The sequence below is a fragment of the Vicia villosa genome, linkage group LG3 (assembly GCF_029867415.1).
Source record: "Vicia villosa cultivar HV-30 ecotype Madison, WI linkage group LG3, Vvil1.0, whole genome shotgun sequence".
In the NCBI taxonomy this organism is placed as follows: Eukaryota; Viridiplantae; Streptophyta; class Magnoliopsida; order Fabales; family Fabaceae; genus Vicia; species Vicia villosa.
The window spans coordinates 192,310,090-192,332,855 of NC_081182.1; the positions used below are offsets into that span (position 1 = coordinate 192,310,090).

Sequence of the window (22,766 nt, forward strand, 5' to 3'; positions counted from 1 at the left end):
GCCTTTGAATGTGCATGCAAGATCAACTTCCAAACTTCTGTTGGTATTTGATATAAATTTGTCTCGACTCATTTGATTATCATACAATCCAACTATATTTTTCAAAGTAAAATATATTTCATTATTCCAATGAGAACTATTAAAACAATTTTATTTGAAAGATGCCTTTAAATGTCACAATATTATTACTCAGTACATATAGTTCTAAATTCCTGAAAAATAATTAGTTCCTTTAGAAGACATCCTCATTCATAAATACTTTCTATTCATTGTGTCCCATTTTGAATATCCATGAAATTTATTGCAAAGGATCTCAGCAATTCAACACCATTTTATATAAATATATAGAATTATTCAAAATTGAAAATGAAGAATGCCATGAAATGGTTTTGAATAGCTTGAAGAAACTATTTCTGTTATTCAGAATGTTTAGCATGAACCACAAGAAAAATCATGGTAGACAGACAATTTGTGATGATCATCAATTGCAAAATAAGAAAAATAATGTAGCCATTCACATTTCTTTTCTCAAGTCTTTTGTTGACAGACGCAAGATAATAGAAAATACTTGCCAGTGACAACCACCTCATTTCTTATGAACCACAAAAGGAAACTGGACAAATAAGAAAGGGAAATAAAAAGGCTTATTTTTTGAGAATAAATAATAGGAAATGGTCGCGTTCGTGCAAAGGCTTCGTGATTTCGGTCGGTATAGGTGTCGTGACACTGATTGCGGTCGTTGCAGTGTGAATTAAGAACAATTTATTCTTTAACATAAAAATTGTGAATATCAACATCGGTATCAGCAACTGCTGATACAGTTTTGTCGTGGCCGTAAACCATGGAGGCTTATTTACTTTATTCCACCTGCAAAATCTCTCATCACTTGGAGGCTTATACACAATGTCATTGACAAATGTGATAATGTAAGGAAGAGAAGAGTGACCTTGGTTTCTAGCTTCTGTCCATGCATTCAAAATTTTGAAACTTCTCAGTAGCGCTTCTTGCAGAGCTGATGGCACCGACCAAGATGTTTTAGTTGGTTGTTTGATAAATGTGACGAATTCATAGTCGGAGTTGTCTTCCGTGAGTGTTGGTAAGTGTATAGGGTGAGTGTCTGTGTTAGTAAGTATTTGTGAGGTAATAGAAATTGATTATTGTATTTGAATAACTTGAAATTCTCAATTAAATTACAATGAATGATTAATGCACTGCATATAGGCTGAGTCACAAACTAAATTCTCAATTATGTCAAACTCTTTATATGTACCAACAAAGCAGTAACCGAGTGGTAGTTGTTTGCAATGAATGATGAATGATTAATAGCGAATGGGAACTGTGTTCACCCAAGATGACAGACACATTATAAGTAGATAAATATTCTTGCTTTTAAACTTTTTACTCATGACAAGAGATAAAAAAATCATTGGAATGTGAAAATGTGGTTATAGCAGCATGCTGTGAAGATCTTTTTCTATTTAAACATACATATCAGATGTAGCAGCATGTTGGTTAAACTCCCTAAACATAAAGTATTCCTGTAAATAGAAAAAGGTTTTGCACAATTTATGGCAAAGCAAAACTTGTCACGATGATCATATTTATTTGAATTGATGAAAAGATTAGGAAAGTGGTCGTGCTTCATGTTGATGGCAATAGTATGTCTTGGTCTGCAAGATCTTTGAGGGGCACTTCACAAGCTACTGTTCAACATGGAATACATACATAGTGTTATTATTATGCCAAACAAAAAATTATGAAGAAAAAAATGAACACATGGGTTGTACTTGCCTTTGGCAAACATGTCCTTTCCACCACTCAATTCAGTAAATAATTTGCTGCACATAACCGTTAATAAGCACATAAGGGATGTGACGAATTGTATGCCATTGCTTTCCTCCCTCCTTTTTGTACTTCTCTTCAAGCAATGGACACTTTTCAATGTACAAATGAGAAAGGGAGTTGGGTAGACCCTCCTCCGGCAAACTCTCAAGACTAGGGCAGTTATTAATAGATATTTGACTGAGAGATTTGAGGTGGAGAAAACCCTTGCAATTCATTATTCTTAGCTTTAAACATTCTGACATCCAAAGATACTTGAGAGTGTGCGGCAGTAGATTCTCCTCTGGGAAGGACTCCACGTTTTCAAAGTCATCACTGACATGGAAATCAATCAGAGAATTGAGTTGGAATAAACCCCACTCCTCTCTGGAAGCAATTAATTTTGGACAATTGTGTATTTTAAGGGACCACAACTTGGAAGGCAAACCTCCCATAGGAAAAGACTCCAGGTTTGGACAATCCAACAAGCATAGAGAATTTAGATTGGTGAACAAGTGTAGTGAAATAGACAAGGAGGAGGACTTCCATCCTGTTATTGAAAGTTCTGACAGAGAATTATAACAACACAAATTCAAAGAGGGACATTCTACAAAGTCCTTGAAATCCAACTTCAACTCTTCCAGAATGGGATTGTTGATTAAATGATCCATGGAGAACTCAACGTACTGATTTCCATCAAGTCTGAACTTTTTCAAGCTGGATGACAACTCATTTATCAAAATTTGATCGCAATTCGATATTATTAACTCTATCATGTTATCACACTTGGGAATTGATATGTCCAGCATTTTGCAATGCCTAATCACCAATTTCTCTAATGAAGGAAGGTGTGGAGGGAGTGCTCTTTTCAATTTGGGACAATCTCTTATGTAAAGCTCTTTAAGCTGAGGAAACCCTTCAATACATAACCATTCCTCCCATTCAGACAAGGAGTTAAATTCCAAAACTTCAAGGAACTTGAACGGAACATTTGTTGAGTTATTGCCAAAGATCTTTATTCCTTTACATTTCTGAAGTTTAAGAGATATTAAGTTGGGTAAATGACAAGCCCTTATGATATTATCACAATTGGGAATTGATACAACCAGCATCTCACAATTAATAATCTCCAACTTCTGTAATGAAGGAAGGTGTTGGGGCAATACTCTTTTCAATTTGGGACAATCATATATATACAACTCTTTAAGTCGAGGAAACCCACTTAGCCATTCAGACGGAACATTTGTTGAGGTATTGCCAAAGATCTTTATTCCTTTACAGTTCTGCAGTTTAAGAGATACTAAGTCGGGTAAATCACAACCACTTAGCCAATTTGGAAACATATTGCCATTGTAGTTCTGAATAGTGAGCCTCTTCAGATTGTTATTTGGTTGAAGGGCATCCAAGACAGACACATTGCTTTCCACTACTGAACCATCAAATATCATATGTATTTCTTCTAAAAACTTCTTATCTTGCAAACGACTCTTTACGGCATGTGTTGGATCAGTGACATTGTTCAATCCTGAAAGACTAATTTTTCCATGAAGAAGATTGAGACTTTCTAACTCCTCAATATCAGACCCACTTGGCTCTCCCACAACAAAGTCAGTCAACGTTTGTAGGTTATTTAGTTTCCTCATCTTCTCTGGCATCTTCTTTATTTCATTTCCTTTCAGATTAAGATGGCGCAAACGGTCAAGTTTGTAAAAATCTAAAGGAAATTTTGTCAAATTATCACATCCTTCCAATATCAGTGTCTCTAAATTATAAAGCTTACAGATAGAATCAGGCAACCTTTTAATTGTTGTCCAACTCAGGTCTAGATAGCGCAAAAGCTTTAGATTGTCTATCTCATCTGCTAGCTCTAACTCTCTGGTTTCATTTCTATAACCACAATATGACAACATCCGCAAATATTTTAGCTTTGAAAACATATCACATTGCACATTTTTGCTTATCATGAAGGATTTGCTACCATCTCTTGGTGGTTCTACCAACAAGCCATGTAATCCCTTAGCTTTATAAATGTGCTTTAATATCCCATCGCCGGCTTTCAAATCAAGAGAGCACCAAATGTGGCGTGTCCTTTCAGATGTATCTCGCACCTTATCACCCTCTACTTGTAAGCAAAACTCTCGAGACTCTGATTTTGCCAAGTCATTGACAAGATCATGCATGACAAAACAACCATCAAAATCTAGTGATCTTTGGAAAAATGAAATTGATTCAAGATCTTCAAACGATTCACTACCCAACTCTTCTTTACTTTTGACACTTTTGTAAGAGTTTAGCAAACCATATGTCATCCAAAGATTGATTAAATTGTTCTTTTGAAACGTATAACCCCTGGGAAACATGGAACAATAAGCAAAACAACGCTTCGAAATGGAAGGAAGATTATGGTAACTCAGTCTCAATACTGGATTTATGTCACTGTCTCTCTCTGATAAACACCACATATCAGTCTTCAATATTTTATCCCATTCATTTTTGGAGAATTTTCTTCTCAAGAGCTTCCCCATTGATTCCACGGCTAATGGCAACCCTCCACACTTGTCGTCTAGAATCATCCTTCCAATTGATTCATAATCTGGATATTCACTCACGTTTTTGTTGCGAAAAGCATGTGTCACAAATAAATTCCAACAATCAGTCTCCCCCAATTGTTTTAATTCAAATAACTCGGCAGATTCCATGGCTAATGCATCGTCCTTATTTCGTGTTGTCACAATAATTTTACTTCCAGAAGATCCTTTGTTAAAGGGAGTTAGTAAATGCTTCCAACTTTTCTCATTTGCGTTCCAAATATCATCTAGAACAAGCAAACATTTCTTGCCTGTTACTGTATGTTGCAATTGACGTTGGAGTATTTCCAAGCTTTCACTATTTGGTGAAGAATTAAATTGCTCGAGGATTTCTTTAGTGAGCCTGGTAATATCAAATGGATTTGAAACATAGACCCAAGCTTTAAGTTCAAAGCACTGTTGCACCTTGTTGTCATTGTAGACGAGCCGAGCAAGGGTGGTCTTACCCATCCCACCAAGACCAATTATGCTGAGTATTGGTGTGTGGTTGCTACTACTACCATTGTCTAAAAGTAAGAAACTGACAATGTTCTCCTTTTCATCCCTTCTACCACATATGAGAGATTCATCCACCAAAGACGTCGTTGGCGGTCTTTTTGAAAAATTTGGACCGACTTCAACTTCATTACGAGCACTTGTTCCTTCATTCAATCCCATAACATCACTCTGCTTTAAAAGATCTTCTAGCTTATCGAGCAAGTCTTTGATCCTAGATTTAAACTGATTTGGCAAAAATGTGCTAAAGCATTTAACCTTGCTCTTGCTCGTTTTTCGTGCACTAGCAGCAATCTCATCCAACAGCTGATCTACTTCATATACCTCATGCTTTAGATTGTCAAGCCAAATCCTCACCTCATCTTTCTGGTACTGCTTTGTCTCTGCATCTTCCAAGACTTTGCTGATAGAATTCAATGTGATTTTAAGTTTTTCCAGCAACCGTTTATTGAAGAGGTCTTTGAAATATTTTGAGGCAAGACTCTCAATAGTAAGTTGAATGATAGGGGTAAGAACTGCTCCTGCAACCATCAATTCTGCCATGGCTATCTGTAAGTTGGTAATACGTTAGCTTCTACTAAGCATAATGGAACAAAAACTATTTTCTACACATTGTTGAAATATCAATGTCAAACATTTAAAACATACATATTACATAAAGTGTAAAGTTCTAAACATAAATTAAAAATGATGGATTGTTTCATTAATGGCACATTATGCTGCTATGATAAGAACTATATATGAAGACTATCTCCATTGCAAACAACAAAATTATTGTTACTTGTATATTTCTTCACCACTATTCTATTTTTAGAAATCAATGTTTTTTATTCGTAATAAAAGAAAAAAGTACCAAGAGTACAGAGTTATTTCTCTGGTTTCATAAGACTGATCAACTCTTATTTAACTTCAAATAATGTTAAAATTATTTAATCATGACAATTTATTAAAATTATCTAATATAATTTTTTTATTAGGCAATAACTCATTGTATAAAAGGAGAGTACAAGGGGTACTCTAACCCACCAAAGAAAAAAACTACCTCAACCTGAAACATTCCAAGGGAGAGGTAAACCAGTCATAAAAATTACAAGAAGGTGTGGTTTTACAACTTAAAACTAACCACTTCCAAGAAGCCAATTTAATGGACACCAAACATACCTCAAACAGCAGATAACCATATCAAGCAAATTATAGTATCCTTTTATCCTTATTCCTCACAATATGGCAGTGGAAAAGAATGTAACAAGATTGGACTCAAATATACACTCACAAAACTTTAGTTAAAGACCAACCAGTTCAAAGAATCCAAATTTACATTCTAACTACAATAATTTTTTAGTTTTAGATTTTTAAAACTTAATTCTCTCTTAAAATATGGACTGTGAAAAGATTATGGATCTGTTATTTCGGTCATTAAATCCCAAATTTGAGTCAATAGAGCTTGAAGAAGTTGAAGTCTTACTGATTGCGCATGAGATGTGCCTTTCAGAGTTTAACAAGAAATTTCAACTTGATGTAACCTATATAAATCTCATACACCACAAATGTCCTCCCTACGCAACCTAATGCAATGCTAACCAACACCACCAATGTCCTCCCTAATACCATTTCCACTTGGTTTCCTGACTCTAGAGCCAGTTATCATGCCACAAACAACTCTCTGAATATCCAACAATGTGTCCCTTATGAAGGTCCTAATCAATTCTTTATACGAAATAACCAAAGTCTACAAATCAGCTCCTCTAGTTCTTCATAATTTTGTCTTCAATAGCCGTCTTGTTTTACATAAGTTACTCCATGTTCCTTCAATCACTAAGAATCTCATAAGTGTCATTAAGTTGGCTAGAGATAACTATTTTCTTTGAGTTTCACTCTGACTATTGTGTTGTCAAATCTCAGGTTACTAACCAAGTACTTTTACATGGATGTGTTGGTAGTTATGAACTCCATGACTTTAGTAGTCTCGAGTTCCAGTCACCAGACTCAATTTCTAATCATATCTTTCCTTGCTTTTGTCTAGTTACTCAATCTATAGTTGTTGATTCTAATCTTAAGCTTCATGATACTAGTTACTCTAATGAAATAAGTCTTAATCCTAACACCCTATTCCCCATACTCTACAAATTCTAACCAAGTGCTTTTACATGGAAGTGTTGATATTGATGGACTCTATGAGTTTCCCAGTCTCAAGTTCCAGTCACAATACTCAAGTTCCAAGCATCTCTTTCGTGCCTCTTGTCTAGTTACTCAATCTAGAGTTATTCATCCTAGTCTTAAGCTTCGTGATACTAGTTACCCTAATGTAATAAGTCTGATTCCTTAGTGTGGTATGGGAAAATCCCACATATTACACTCCACAGCCTCATGCACATCCTACACTACTCCTCTTGAACGGATATTTATTGACCTTTGGGGACCCTCACCTAATATGCCTTCAAAACAATTCAAATATTGCATCTCTTTTGTTGTATGAAAAAATCTCACATATTACACTCCACAATCTCATGCACATCCTACATTACTCCTCTTGAAATGATATTTAGTGACCTTTGGAGACCCTGAACTAATACATCTACAAAATGATTCAAATATTACATCTCTTTTGTTGATGATGACACTAGGTTTACCTATATTTATTTTTTGAAAAAGAAATCTGATGCCATAGCCATTTTAAAACATTTTAAAACTATGATATAACTGCAATTAGGTATTAAAAATTTAACCCGTTCAAACTGACTCGGGAAAATAATTTAGATCTTTAACCTCTTTTCTAAATGAGTTAGGTATAGTTAAAAGATTAATGTGTCCTCACACTCATCACCAAAATGGTGTGGTTGAATGCAAACATAGACATATAGTAGACTTTGGCTTAATTCTCTCTAGTCTTGCCAATTTACCTATTAAATATTGGGACTATGCTTTTCTCACTGTTGTGTATCTCATTAACATATTACCTTCTATCTCTATAAATAATTGTATCTCTTATGTCACTCTTTCCATAAAAATCCTTATTACTAGTTTCTCAAAGTGTTTGGTTATGCATGATTTCCTTAGAGACCTTTTAACACACACAAATGTCATTTCACTCTCATGAGTGTCTTTTGTTTGATTTATTCCACCTCCCATAAAAGATAGAAATGTTTGTCCCTAACTGACAAACTTTATATTTCTAAAGATGTCATATTTAATTAATCTAGTTTTCTTTATGTTTAATTGTTTGGTCATAATCTTTCCTCATCCCAAAATGTTCCTAAGTTCATGTCTATTGGATCTTTATACCTTTGGTTAACCTACACACTACAAATTTCACTACCATTCCCAATCAAACCAACTCTTCACTCGCACCACCAGCCCCATCTCATTTACCTCATTCCGCCTTATCACCTAAACCAATTAACACTAATCTTATTAATCCTTCCCCATCCTTCGATATACCTACTATTAGCTCTAATGACTTCTATATCATACTTTTTGATATACCCACAATGTGTATGACAATATACTTACGCAACAACAAAATTAAAACAAAAATAAATAACACAAGAATTAGTTACTCGGTTCGGTGCAAAATTACTTATGTTTGGAGGGCGTTAACCCAATGGAAGAAGATTTACTCTTAATAGTAAGTGTGAAGAATATCTTATATCTAGTTTTGATGAAGACAAAGGTTATCAAAGAAGAAAAGGATCAAAAGTGTCATGCACGTCAATAATGAAGTTGACCAAGAAGGTTTAACATAGAAATTAAAGTGAAGATTTGAGAGAAGTGAACATAACAAAGGTACTCATTGCAATTTTTATTATACTATTTTAAATTGCTCATAATTTTATCTCTCACTTCATCTAAAACCTTCTTGCATCATCATGCATGATTATCTAAAACCTTCTTCATATACATCTTGTGACAAGTGTTTGTACACAAAGTTGTGTGAGAATATTGTGATATTCATTTGTCTCTATGTTGATTACATGTTGATCATTAGAAATAAGATAAATTGAATCTTAGAAGCAAAGAGGTTTCTAGCTTCCAATTGTTGGAAATTATAAAATAATAATTATCATAGTGTGTTCTAATGTGACAAAAAAATGGGAATAGATTTTTGGTTGTTGCATAAATTTGTTTTTTGAATTCAAATTTACAACATTTCATGAAGGGGTGTCTTGTGTCATTATAGATGAACCATTGTAATATATGGTGAAAAGGTGTTGTTTCATCAAGAGTTGTAAACTTATGAAACAACACATGCATGGCCTATAAATACACATTTATGAATCCAAAACATATACACAAAAATAATCATTCTCTAATATATTATTCCAGACAGCTTCCTTGCATTCGAGTTTCTTCACCGGTCTTGTGCAGACTCGAGTAAGGCTGAATTATCCTGGGTATTCAGGCCATTCCAACTCTAAGACAATCGAGAGTGTGCTTGAAATACTTATAAGGAAAGTGATTTTGTTCACGATTCTAGCCTCAATCCATTCGGTTTAAATTGATTTTCTAACAATCTTATAAGTATTTCACATAATGGAAATCAAGCCATAGAAATTGAGGCTTCCGTTTCAAGCATCAAAGCATGAACTGTTGTGTCGTGGACATATTCTAATACAAGAAGAATCGCTATTATAAATCCGGGTACGTTTTGTTATTTCTCATAGAAATTTCAGAATTATGAAAATCATAATATCGACTTTGAATTAATTTTCTAACAATTAATATCAGAGTAATAGTTACTTATATTATGATTATTCAATAATGATAGATTGATAACAAATTATTTTACTTAAAGATAATCAATTACATATATGGCATATCCATTTTGTTTTGCATTTGTTTGAAAAAAAAAAAAATTACGAAAATCGAATTGTTTGCATATTCATATAAAGAAAATATGAAATTTTCTGTACTGTGTTAGAGTACAGTGCGTTAAAATTCAATTAAAATTCTGTATGTGTTTCACACTTCAATGCACTATGATATGATAGACATTGTCATGTATAAATTTTGTTGCTAATATATTATTAACTATAGAGGTGCATTGTTAAGAGTACATCATTTTCCAACGAGTATAACGGTGCCATCCTTTTTTCAAACAATGTTAGTTGTATTGAAATTTCGTTTTTATTTATTGTCTGCCAATGTTGCACGAAAATAAGCATGTCGTGAATCATATATGTGTTATATAGAGTATATAAAAGCAACATTTGGCTTATAGTCGGCAATGCAATGCTTCTTGCACAGAAAATATATAGAGAGAGATTATTTAAATATAATGAATAAGTGAAAAAAAATATATATATCTTTTGTTTGATAATTAATCATTAAAGTATATAATTGAAAGTAAATCTTGTTTTAGAATAATAGTTTTTCGGAAATGGCTTTTGAAAATTTGGAATCAAATTGTTTTGATTTGAACAATAAGCATTGCTAATATAAACTGGTACTGTATGATATTTTGAAGAAAAAAAAGGGAAAATTATGTGGTGTTAAGTAAATTTGTGGAAAGATAGATTGAAATCAAAAATTTAAAATTTTATGAATATGGATTGATTGATTACCGATGTAGTCAAATTTATTAAGGATCACGATTTCTGTTATTGAGTTTTGATTTGGTTTCTACGAAACATAAAGATGATCCAAGAATGGATCATGACTTATATAGACTTTTGAATTTGGATTCTAATGTAATTGAATCCCGAGATGTGGAATTTTGAGAACCTATCACGGAGGATATGGAATTCGAGATTTTCACTAATGAAAAACTTCATGAGGAAAGTTCTCCACAAATTGTTGAAACACAAACCAAAGGTTTGTCACTGATTGTTGAAAACAACTCGAACTCAGAATAAGCAGGAAGTCTGAAAGACTAAGGATCTAGGACATAACAAAATAGATTCTCGACTTATTTTTCTTTTCTAAAAGAATGAAATAGTGAGAATTTTGTTCGTAAGATTCTGATTATTCTTCAAGTGGAAGATGATCCTTAGACTTACAATGAAGAAGTAACTTCAAGAGACTTCTCTTGGAATGATGTTCTTATCTAAGATGAAATAGATTCGGTAATGTCAAACCATACTTGGAACTTGTCGATCTACTTAAAGATCAAGATCCATTAATGTTTAGAAGGAAGTATCGTAGTGATACATTAAACACCTACAATGATAGATTAGTATCCAATGGTTTTAGACAAATAAGGAGGAGATTAATTTCCTTAATAACGAAAAGTTCATCAAATGGATGTCAAAACGACATTCCTAAATGGAGATCTCGACGAAGAGATTAATTTCCTTAATAACAAAAAGTTCATCAAAAGGATGTCAAGACGACATTCCTAAATGGAGATCTCGACGAGGAGATTTACATTGGAAAACCAGAAGGTTATATGCTTCTTGGTAATTAACAAAAGGTGTGCAAGTTTGTCAAATCTTTATTTGGAACAAAATATGCACCGAAACAATGGCACCAAAAGTTTGATTATATCATTACAAGATTCCCAAATTAAAAGGGAGGCGCACAACTTAGGGGGAGACTTTTAATTCTTATCAAAACAATAATTCAAAGAGTTTGTCATCATCAAAAAGGGGGAGATTGTGAAGAATATCTTATATCTAGTTTTGATGAAGACAAAGGTTATCAAAGAAGAAAAGGATCAAAAGTGTCATGCACGTCAATAATGAAGTTGACCAAGAAGGTTTAACATAGAAATTAAAGTGAAGATTTGAGAGAAGTGAACATAACAAAGGTACTCATTGCAATTTTTATTATACTATTTTAAATTGCTCATAATTTTATCTCTCACTTCATCTAAAACCTTCTTGCATCATCATGCATGATTATCTAAAACCTTCTTCATATACATCTTGTGACAAGTGTTTGTACACAAAGTTGTGTGAGAATATTGTGATATTCATTTGTCTCTATGTTGATTACATGTTGATCATTAGAAATAAGATAAATTGAATCTTAGAAGCAAAGAGGTTTCTAGCTTCCACATTCAAGATGAAAAATCTTGAAATAGTGGACACTCTTTTCGATCAAAGTAAAGCGAAAAAGTGGGGTTGAAAACATAGTCAAACACACATTCAAGATGAAAGATCTTGGACTAGTTGACACTTTTTTTGGGATCAAAGTAATGCGAAAATAGTGGGGGTTATGAACTTAGTCAAATACACTTTTTTGAGAAAGTTCTTGATAAGTCCAAACTGTCACGTTTCAAAAAGTGAATATTCAATTTGATCTTAGTTTTAAAATGATGATGGAAGAGTTATGGCTATATTAGAATACACAAGTGAATCTGGTTTTCTAATGCAATGTACTATATGCAATATATTAGTTGAAATTAGTAAATGAGTAGATTTACTATAAATCCAAATAGTGAGTATTGGAAGGCCATCACAAGGATTTTCGATTATCTTTTAAAGAAACCAAAATCCTGACCTCCATCATGGTAGGTTTCCTATCATATTAGAAGAATATACCAATATGAGTTGGATATCGAGTGTTGGAGACCATAAATTTACAACTGAGTGGATATTTACACTAGTTGGAGGTGAGATTTCTTGGAAGAGCAAGAAACAAACACGCATCACTCTCTTGACCATGGAGCCATGGTGTGTGGATCTCGCTTCTACTGGTCAAAGAAGTTAAATGGTTGAGGGACCTTCTGTCGGAAGTTCCATTGGCTAAATACAGTGTTTCAAAGGTGTTAACACAATGTGTTAGTCAAGCCAATTTAGCAAGAGAATTCAAATAAGTGTAAAATGGAAAGTTTGGGCACCGAGGCCTTAGATATTCGTGAGAAAATTGATTAAAGATGTAATCATTTACTTGCATATATACGATCGATCTATAATTTGGGAAATTTATTTACTAAGCAACTGGCCAGAAACTTAGTAAAAACAACCTCAAGAGGTATGAGGTTGAAACTCCTTGAGTAAGAGTTCCGACAGCGGCGGCAACCCAATCTTACGTTAACAGAACATTAACCTCAAGATTTTCAATGGGTAACAACAAGTCGCTGATTTGGATAATTGTCGAACATTTCGTGATAAATGTTGACCTTAAAACGAGGGTTGAGTTTTATTTTAAAACTCTTAATGAAGTTCAATACCAAGGGTACGTGTCTCGTGGAAAAGGACACAATATGAACTTCACCTATGTGAATTTCGAGATGGTGCCGTCTCAAAGTGAGAGTTGGAGTTTCTCTCATGAAAAATTCATGAAACAGGATAGCACATGGCCATAAATAAGTGCTAAGCGAGTTATGCAGAGGAAGAACCTTTAAAGAGTGTGTGTAAGGCAACACCGGTCTAATCATATGGATTCATGGTTTAAAAGCTTTGCTACCTAATATTCCGATTAAACTTTGTGTTGTCCTCACTAAGGTTAAGTTTTAAATCGAAAGATACCTAACTGTATTAACACTCTTTATATCTCATTTCTGGAATTATTAAATTTGTCATTATTAGAACAAGTGGGAGATTGTTGGAAATTATAAAATAATAATTATCATAGTGTGTTCTAATGTGACAAAAAAATGGGAATAGATTTTTGGTTGTTGCATAAATTTGTTTTTTGAATTCAAATTTACAACATTTCATGAAGGGGTGTCTTGTGTCATTATAGATGAACCATTGTAATATATGGTGAAAAGGTGTTGTTTCATCAAGAGTTGCAAACTTATGAAACAACACATGCATGGCCTATAAATACACATTTATGAATCCAAAACATATACACAAAAATAATCATTCTCTAATATATTATTCCAGACAGCTTCCTTGCATTCGAGTTTCTTCACCGGTCTTGTGCAGACTCGAGTAAGGCTGAATTATCCTGGGTATTCAGGCCATTCCAACTCTAAGACAATCGAGAGTGTGCTTGAAATACTTATAAGGAAAGTGATTTTGTTCACGATTCTAGCCTCAATCCATTCGGTTTAAATTGATTTTCTAACAGTAAGAAGTACAATTGGTCTTAGTTGAATCTTCATGGTTCAATGCCGCTTTCCTAATACTACTTGTGAAATTCTATTCAGGACTCCTTATAGAAAGAGCTCCACTCCTAATAGTCAGAAGTACATATGGTCTTATCTGAATTCTCTTTGTTCAGTGTCGTTTTCCTAATAATACCCGTGAAAATTCTATTAGGCCCCATCCTGAATCAAAGACACCTCTCAATTTCTCTCGAGCACTCTCCCAAGTGTTTATTGAGTTAAAGAATGATTGAAAGATAGAACAATGACACACACATACACACACAAATACTTTGTTCTCAAACTTATAGAATTAGTATCTAGGAAAAGAGTATTACAACCTAAGAAAACAAGACTTCAACTAAACTCTCCTAAAGAGTAAATATTTTCTCTAAAGCTCTAAGTCTTCTGATATAGAATGGAACTCCTTAAATAGTGAGACAAGCTCTTGCACCTCATGAATAGGATTTGGAAAAATTGTAGCTGAAGAAAACTCCCAAAAACGCATATTCAAATTGTGATTTAATTTGATTTCCAATCTAACATATAAGGAAATAAATTAAATCTTAACCAATCTAATTTGGTCCTAATTTCAAAAAGTGCAACTCCAACAATCACAAGATTGTACACATAAGGAAATAAATCCTTAACATGAGCGTATCAAATGAAATCCTTAATTCAAAAACCACAAATACAATCCAGAAGAATTGTGATATTCGGAATAGTTTTTTGGTTTGGCTTATTTTTTGCAAAAAGCTCAATGTTAGAGCCGGTACGGAAGGAACCTTGTGGTTATCGGTTTGTTGGACTATTTGGAAGGTTAGGAATGGCATTATTTTCCGAAATGATAGTTGGAGTGTTTCCGATATTATTTGGAGGATTAAAGAACTTTGGTGGAGATGGTCTTTCATCGGGAAAATTACCCGCACCAATTATAATTTCTTTGAGTTTACAAATGCTCCTTTTTTTTTGTATTATTCATAGGTTATATTTGGCTTGTAATTTTCCTCCGGGGTTTTTGTTGTTGTTCGCCCCGTTCTTTGTAATCTTTTCGGTAGAACTTTTGGTTCTTTAATGAAATCTTGATTAAAAAAAAAAGAAGAATTGTGATTATGATTGTAATAAGCAAGATGTTCTCCACAACTTTCGTGACATCTTGCTTTCCATTTTGCAAATTCAAATGTAATAACACTTTTAGCCTCACTCCCACCATTATTCTCACCTACTTCAACTAATACATAAATAACCTCACCTAACTCTTCCAATAACAATTCTTCCACCAACACATCCTCCACTTAACCATGTATCACATATTAATGTTATCCATATTGTCCCTATCTAAGAAACCAATCCATTCAACACCCATATAATGAAATCCTAAATTAAAAGTGGTATTCCTCTTCATAAACTTCCTCCTGCCATTTTTTTTGTCCATTATTAACCTAAAATTGTGAAACAATTTTTGAAAAATCTTATGTGCTTGGCTTCCATGAAGAAGAGTATTATGCTCTTGAGAGAAATAAGACTTGGTCTCTTGTGCCACTGCAATCTGACAAGAAATTTATTGGTTTCAAGTGGGTATTCCATGGATTTGACTTTCATGAATCTTTCTCCCCAATTATTAAACTAGTCACTATCAGGCTCATTTTCACCATTGCTCTTACCAATAAGTGGTCAATCCAATAATTGGATATAAACAATTCCTTTCTAAATGGATTTATAGATGAGTAAGTGTTCATGGAGCGGCCCACTAACTTCTCAAAAGGTGAATTCATAAGGCTTTCTATGACCTAAAACACGCTCATATGCAATAGTTTAAATGGCTAAAAGGAACTCTGATTGATTATGGCTTTGTGCTCAACAAGTGTTACTTCTCTCTACAATCTCAATGGTTTTGTGGTCTATGTTCGTGTATTTTTTTTTAATAAGCAATGATTATAAGAAATCGCACTAGGGGTGCAACCCTTACAACAAGAATACACTAGTAATTGTTGTTACTACATAATGGTAATTTATACCAATCATAGAAATTAATCCTACGCGATGGTTCCCTACTACAAACCCATCTCCAAGAGTAATACATGATGTTAGAAATCACCTCATCAAAGCTAAAAAGAACGTTATCAAAAGTGACGGTGTTTCTCATAGTCCAAATGCACTATATTGTAGCCAACCAAATTGTATTTAGATTAGCTTTAATATTGGTATTTTTCACCTTGTCTTGGATACACCCAAAGCTCTTGAACTCTTCCAACGAAAGAGCAACCTCATTACCCAACCAAATAAAAATTCTGTTCCATACCGCATTTGAAACGTGGCATTGGTAGAAAAGATGCTCCAAGGATTCCGGATGACTATTGCAAAAAGAACAATCAATGGAAGGAAAGTTAGACACACCTCTATTTGCTAGAAGAACTTTTAGCGGTAGTCTTTTTATGAAAAATCTCCAAGAAAAAATCTTGATTTTTGCCGGAATGGTTGTCTTCCAAATAACATCCAACAACATGATGGTTGGAGTTGGCCAAGCTAGGTTCTTTGCATTAGACACCAAATGCGATACACTAGACACCGAGAAAGTTCCGTTAGAGGTTAGATTCCATTGGAATTCATCCGTTGTCGAATTGTCCAACACCACTCCATCTAGAAGCTCCTTTAAATCCCTCAATTCATTCCCAAGAACCGAGCCCGTGCCAAGAATATTAAAAGAAGAAAAGTTCGGAACCGGAGTAGTCAAAAGATCATTACCAAAAATAGCTTCCAAGTTCCAAGAAATGGCACCGTTGTTCCAAATGATAAGATCGCCCACCGCACCTAGTTTATTGGTTGTCTGTTCAAACAAATACGGAAAGGAAGCTAGGAGAGTTTGATCACCCAACCAACAACTATGCCAAAAGGGAATGTTATTACCGTTCTTTAACTCACATTTTACCCAATTGGTAAAACCATCTTCCGATTCATCCTCTTTGAAATCGTTAAGAATTATGTCTCTCCACCATCTAGAATCCTCCCGGTTTAAAGAGTCCTTGCAAGAAGCTAACACTTTAAGTTTCGGGTTAAGGTATCTCAAATTTAAAAATCGACTCCATATAGCCTTGTCTTCCTTCAAAATTCTCCACTTCCATTTAAGAAGAAGAGATTTGTTCATTTCTCCCACATCTCTTAAACCTAACCCTCCTTTCCCTTTTGCCTTGCAAACATTCTCCCACTTTACCCAATGAATGCATCTTGTTTTCATATTCCCAAACCACAAAAAGTTGCAAAGAATACCTCTTATTTCATGAACAATTTTACTCGGAGCTTTATAGAAAGATAGAGTAAAAATAGGGATAGCGTTAAGAACGGATCCAATGAGAGTCACCCTTCCACCAATGGATATGTTTCTACCTTTCCATTTTGAAAGTCTTGATTTGATGTTGTCAACCACTTCCTTCCACACCCTTTTCTTGTTAGCTCCCTCACCCACCCAAATACCAAGGAATTTAAACGGAAAGGATCCTTTTTTGCAAACGAGGAAAGTTGTGGTCGATTTAAAAAACCAATCTCCTATGTGAGTTCCGAAGATATTACTTTTGTGGAAATTGATTTTCAAACCGGAGACAAACTCAAAACCTCTCAACAACACTTTCAAGCTCCAAAGATTATCATAAGTGGGTTCGCCTATAATGATGGTATCATCCGCAAATTGAAGGATGTCCACAAAGTCATTTTCTCCGTACTTGAAAGGTTTAAAGTCTCCCACCTCCACCGATTTCTTAGTTAAAGCGGTTAAACCTTCCATAGAAAGAACAAATAAAAAAGGAGATAAAGGATCACCTTGGCGTATTCCTCTTTGAACCTTGAAGTCTTTTGTTGCGCTACCGTTGACCAACACGGACATGTAACTAGTAAAAATGCAAGACTCCATCCATTTCATCCATCTTTTGCCAAATCCCATTTTCACCAAAATCCACCTAAGATAATTCCAAGAAATCGAATCATACGCCTTTTCGAAATCTACTTTGAGTAATAAGCACCCCTTCTTTTTCTTTTTAGCCCAATCAAGAATCTCATTAACCATTAAGACCCCGTCCATCATGCTTCTACCCGGAACAAAAGCGGTTTGGTTGGAAGAGACCAACTTATCCACTACTCCTCTCAATCTTGCCACTAACATCTTAGCAATAATCTTGTAAATGCTCCCCACTAAACAAATGGGACGGTATTCAAACAAATCTTGCGGATTCTTCTTTTTAGGTATAAGAGCGAGAAAAGAAGAAGTAATGGATTTTACAAGAGTACCTTTAAGGTAGAAGTCATTGCAACACTTCATCAAATCTACTTTGAGGAGAAGCCAAAACCTTTTGTAAAACTCCAATGAGAATCCGTCCGGCCCCGGGCTTTTGTTACCATCGCACGAGCAAATAGCTTCCTTCACTTCACCTTCGGAGAAAGGTTTCTCAAGGTCCAAAGAATCATCATAAGTTAGAGAATTCAAATCGATCCCGGTAGGCTCCGGCCTTAAGAGGGTTTCTTCTTTAAAGAAGTTTTCAAAATATATGTTAATGATATAACCATCACTGGTAATTCCACATCTCTCCTTGCATCTATCACCTCTAAACTGTATAATGTTTTTGCTTTGAAAATTTGTATGTTTGATTTTTTGAGGGGATTAAAGTCAAACCTTCTACTAATGGTTCTCTATTGTTGTGCCAATACAAATAAATTTGTGACCTACTTCATTAAATTGATATGATTAAAGCAACACCAGTTTTTTCACTTATTATGTTCACTACAAAACCTACCAAAACTAGCTCTGCTAGCTTTCACAATTCTACACTCCATAGGGCAGTAGTGGGAGCACTTTAGTATGCAACCATAACTAAACCATAATTAAGTTACTCAGTCAACAAGGTGTACCAATTCACGGCTCATCCCCTTGATATGCATTGACATGCAGTTAAGTGCATCTTAAAATATCTTGTTGGTATTGTACATTTGAGTTTGCATCTCTATCTAGCTTGTGGCCTCAAACTTCTCCCTCTACATGACTTTTGCGATGTTAATTGGGAAGCTAATGTTGATGATCGTATGTCCACCTCTGGGGAAGCTGTCTACTTAGGTCCCAATCTTCACACAATGTGGTCCGAGAAACAAACAATGGTTGCTTGTTTAACAATGATACATAATCTCGTTATCCACGTGCACGCTAAACATATGAATATTGATCTCTTCTTTGTTAGAGAAAAGGTCATGAGCAAGCATCTTGGAGTTGCTCATATTCATGGTGATCGACAAAAATTTGATGTTTTCACCAAGACCCTACCCTACAACTAGATTTCTTGCATTGAGGGACAAGATCAATGTAGGTTTAAACTACCTTGGTCTTGTGGGGGTGCCAGAATTAAATTGTATTTTGAATATATTTCCTTTATTTTCTAAACTTGTGTTGTTTCCATAAGTTTAAGAAGTCAAAAATGAAATAATAAAAGAAATTAAATTTAATTATAGAATCAAATAAAAATTGAAAACTTTTTCTCAAAGATACATTTACAAAAGAAAAGGAAGACAAATATTACCTGAAAATGTTTGGACAAGCAAACTGAACGTTTGATCTTCTAATGAAAGAGAATCTAAGTTGAATATAAAAATTAGAGTAAGATTTAAAATATTAGAGGCAACACATATATAAGGTACAACATTAAAAATTGATATTGAGATTTTTCAATAAAAAATAGATTATTTGAAACAAAGAAATTGAAATAAAATCAGGGTCAGAGACACCACAATGTATTGCAAAAATGAAGTTTAAAATGGAAAAGAAAAAAGTTTTAAAAATGGAGAAAAATAATTTCGGTCACACTACCAAAAATTCGCTCATTAGCCACGGTTATTTATCAATTAATTGTTATATTATTTTATTTTAAAATTTAAATAAAATTTTGTCTTTAAAATATCAATATCTAATAACTAAGTCTTAATTTTTGGACATGATTTTTAAATTAATTTTCTTTAAATTGTGTTGACATAATATCTAATTACAATGTATTGTAAATTAATTTTTTTTTAAAATTGTGTTGAGATAATATTTTTGTACATGATTTTTAACCTACATTTTTTAACATTGTTAATATTTTCTTTAGTTATTATGTAAAAAAGTAGCAACATTATGTTGGTGGTCATTTAAGCCATAAAATAATTCATTTATTATAAAGAAATTAATTAATAGATTTTAACATAAATAAATTAGTTTTTTTATTTGATTCAATCCATTACCTAAAAATATAATTATGGATAATCTAATACATTTTAAAAGTCTAATGATTAATATAAATTTAATGAATCACTATAATAATAAAAATTTATTAATATAATTATAAAATTATTTTTTAAAAATGTATAATAATAAAATCTTTTAAAAATCTCTCTTTACTCGTGAGTGAATATAAAAATTAGAGTAAGAATTTGAAAATTAAAGATAACACATAATGTGTCTAATGAAACCAAAAATAAAGCAATAAAACTCACTTAGTTTAAAATCAAATTTGATTGTAAATCTACATAAGTACAAAAAAATTGCGAAAAGAAAAATACATTTACAAAGAGAGAGAAATATATTACCTGAAAGTGTGTGAGAAAACAAGCTGAGACTAGAATCTTCCAATAAAAAAGAACCTGTAAGATTGAATATATAAGTACAATTTAAAAAATTAGAGGTAATACAACATATGAAGTTATGAGAGTGAATATATATTCATAAAATTAGAACCTATGGGAGTGAATATATACACATGTAAAATTCATAAAATTAGAGGTAACACAAAATTTGCCAATAAAAAAAAAATGCAAGATAGAGTTTACAAACATAAAGAGGTGGTATTAGTAATAACATTAAAAATAGGTGGATTTGTTGACTATTGATTATATTTATGTCCAAAAAATAAATATATATATTTTTTTACAAAGTCTAAAATAATATTATTAAATATTTTAAATACCATTAACAAAAAAAGGTTTATAAATGATTGTATTTAAAAATTTAGAAAACATAAATATTATGTCAAATTTAACAAAGCCAAAAAAATAAAATAATAAAAATCAATTAATTTAAAATTAAATTTATATATGGATCCAAATAAAAATTGAGAATTTTTCACAAAAATGAAAGTGAAATTTACATTTATAAAGGGAGATAAATATTATTGAAAGATCATAATACAACTTTTAATATTATACTTTATATTTTTTGTTGCCTCTAATTTTTATATTCAACTTAGATTTTGTGTTGTCTCCAATTTTTTAAATCTTACTCTAATTTTGTAACTTAGATATTGATGAAAAAAATTGAAGTTAAATATAAAAATAGAGTAATATTTAAGAATGGATGAAAAGAGAAAGTTTCCCACCACTTTAAAGGAAATAAGAAGAGAGTAAAATAAATTTGGCGAAGACTAACAAATAACAATAAAGTTGATATGTGTATTTATTTATTTATTTGTTATATCTTTTTATTTTAAAATAAATTTAAATTTAAATTAAATTTTTGTCTTTACAATATGAGTATCTACCTAACTCCTAAGACCGCGTGTTAAAAAAAATAAAAAAATTTGCCTTAAAAATATTTTTGGATTTCATATTTTTAAATATACTAAAAAAATATTTTTTGTAAAATTTTATAAATATTGCTGTAAAGTATTAAATGAAATATTTAAGTGTGTAAATTGAAAGAGAGTATACAAAATATATTTATGAGAACTTAAGGTTGAAAATAGAAGTACTTTAGTTACAAGGGAATACAAAATTATTCCAAAAAAAAAATTATGCCCAGGAAAATTAAAGAAGTAAAAAATAAAGCAATTAAAATAAATTAACTTATATTTAAATTAATTGCAAAAATAAATACAAAAAAATTTCTAGAAGAAAAATAAAAATATATTTACAGGGAGAGAAATATATTTATTACCTTTCAGTGTGTGAATAAACAAGCTGAGACTAGAATCTTCCAATGAAAAAGAACCTATGAGAATGAATATATAAACATGAAAAATTTATAAAATTAGAGGCAACACAAAATTTGCCAATAAAAAATAGAGTTTACAAACATACATATGAGGTGACCGGAAAACGCCTTCCCGCGGTGAGAGAAGAAGAGGACGGTGGACTGGAGGTAATATGTTTGAAAGAGTATGCCAAAACAGAGTTGGTTTTTCTGTTAGAGGTCGTAACAGTAGTCGGAGATAGGAACGGCGAAGTAGTTAGCTTCTGTTTGTTTTTTTCTTTGTGTTTGTTATTTGAGAAAGGAATGCAAAATGAAACTGTAAATGTGTTGTGGAAAGGGAGTCCATTACATGTTAGCTATATTAATACTTCTTAGTCAGTTTTTCAATTCAAGAGGACAAATCAATTTTTTTTTTCTTCTAAAAACTCAATATAGTTAAAATAAAAATTTCTAAACAATTAGTAAGTTCACATATACTAGAATAAATTAATTTATACTTCCACAGATTATAATTATAATTAAAGATAACTAATTTCATACAAATTAATAAAATATAATTTATTATCTTGATTTCATATACAATTGAACTAAAACTTGTTATAATATTTTTTGTTACACATGATTAATTAACTATCAACATTAAATATTTTTAAATTAAATAAAAATATACTAATAATATAAATATCAATTATTTAAAGAATTATTAACTTTTTTATTATAATAATAATAATCAAAATTTAAAATATATTGTTATCTATTATATAAGAAAATTTATTTGTTCTTAAAATGCTTAATATGCCCTTCTTGTCCAAGACCATGTCCACGTGGCTACCACTTTTCATCACTTCCTGCTTATCACGAGCTTATAGCTTATTTTACTAGCTTATAACTTATTTTTTAGACGCTATTT

The 22,766-nt window shown here is 32.4% G+C and overlaps 1 protein-coding gene across 1 annotated transcript; it reads right to left on the minus strand.

Moving 5' to 3' along the window:
* Window positions 1-474: 474 nt before the first annotated feature.
* On the minus strand, window positions 475-22,210 carry LOC131593174 (putative disease resistance protein At3g14460). Its single transcript, XM_058865443.1, has 6 exons — window positions 21,964-22,210; window positions 21,821-21,874; window positions 20,479-20,532; window positions 19,437-19,490; window positions 1,792-5,453; window positions 475-1,703 (listed from the first exon to the last, which is right to left on the minus strand). Exon 5 carries the CDS (start codon window positions 5,445-5,447, stop codon window positions 1,824-1,826), a length of 3,624 nt encoding a protein of 1,207 aa, XP_058721426.1. The 5' UTR covers window positions 5,448-5,453; window positions 19,437-19,490; window positions 20,479-20,532; window positions 21,821-21,874; window positions 21,964-22,210; the 3' UTR covers window positions 475-1,703; window positions 1,792-1,823.
* Between the last annotated feature and the right edge of the window lie 556 nt (window positions 22,211-22,766).

Bases quoted from the DNA above. Each gene is read 5' to 3' on its own strand.
- LOC131593174 (XM_058865443.1), bottom strand. From the start codon at position 5,447: ATGGCAGAATTGATGGTTGCAGGAGCAGTTCTTACCCCTATCATTCAA.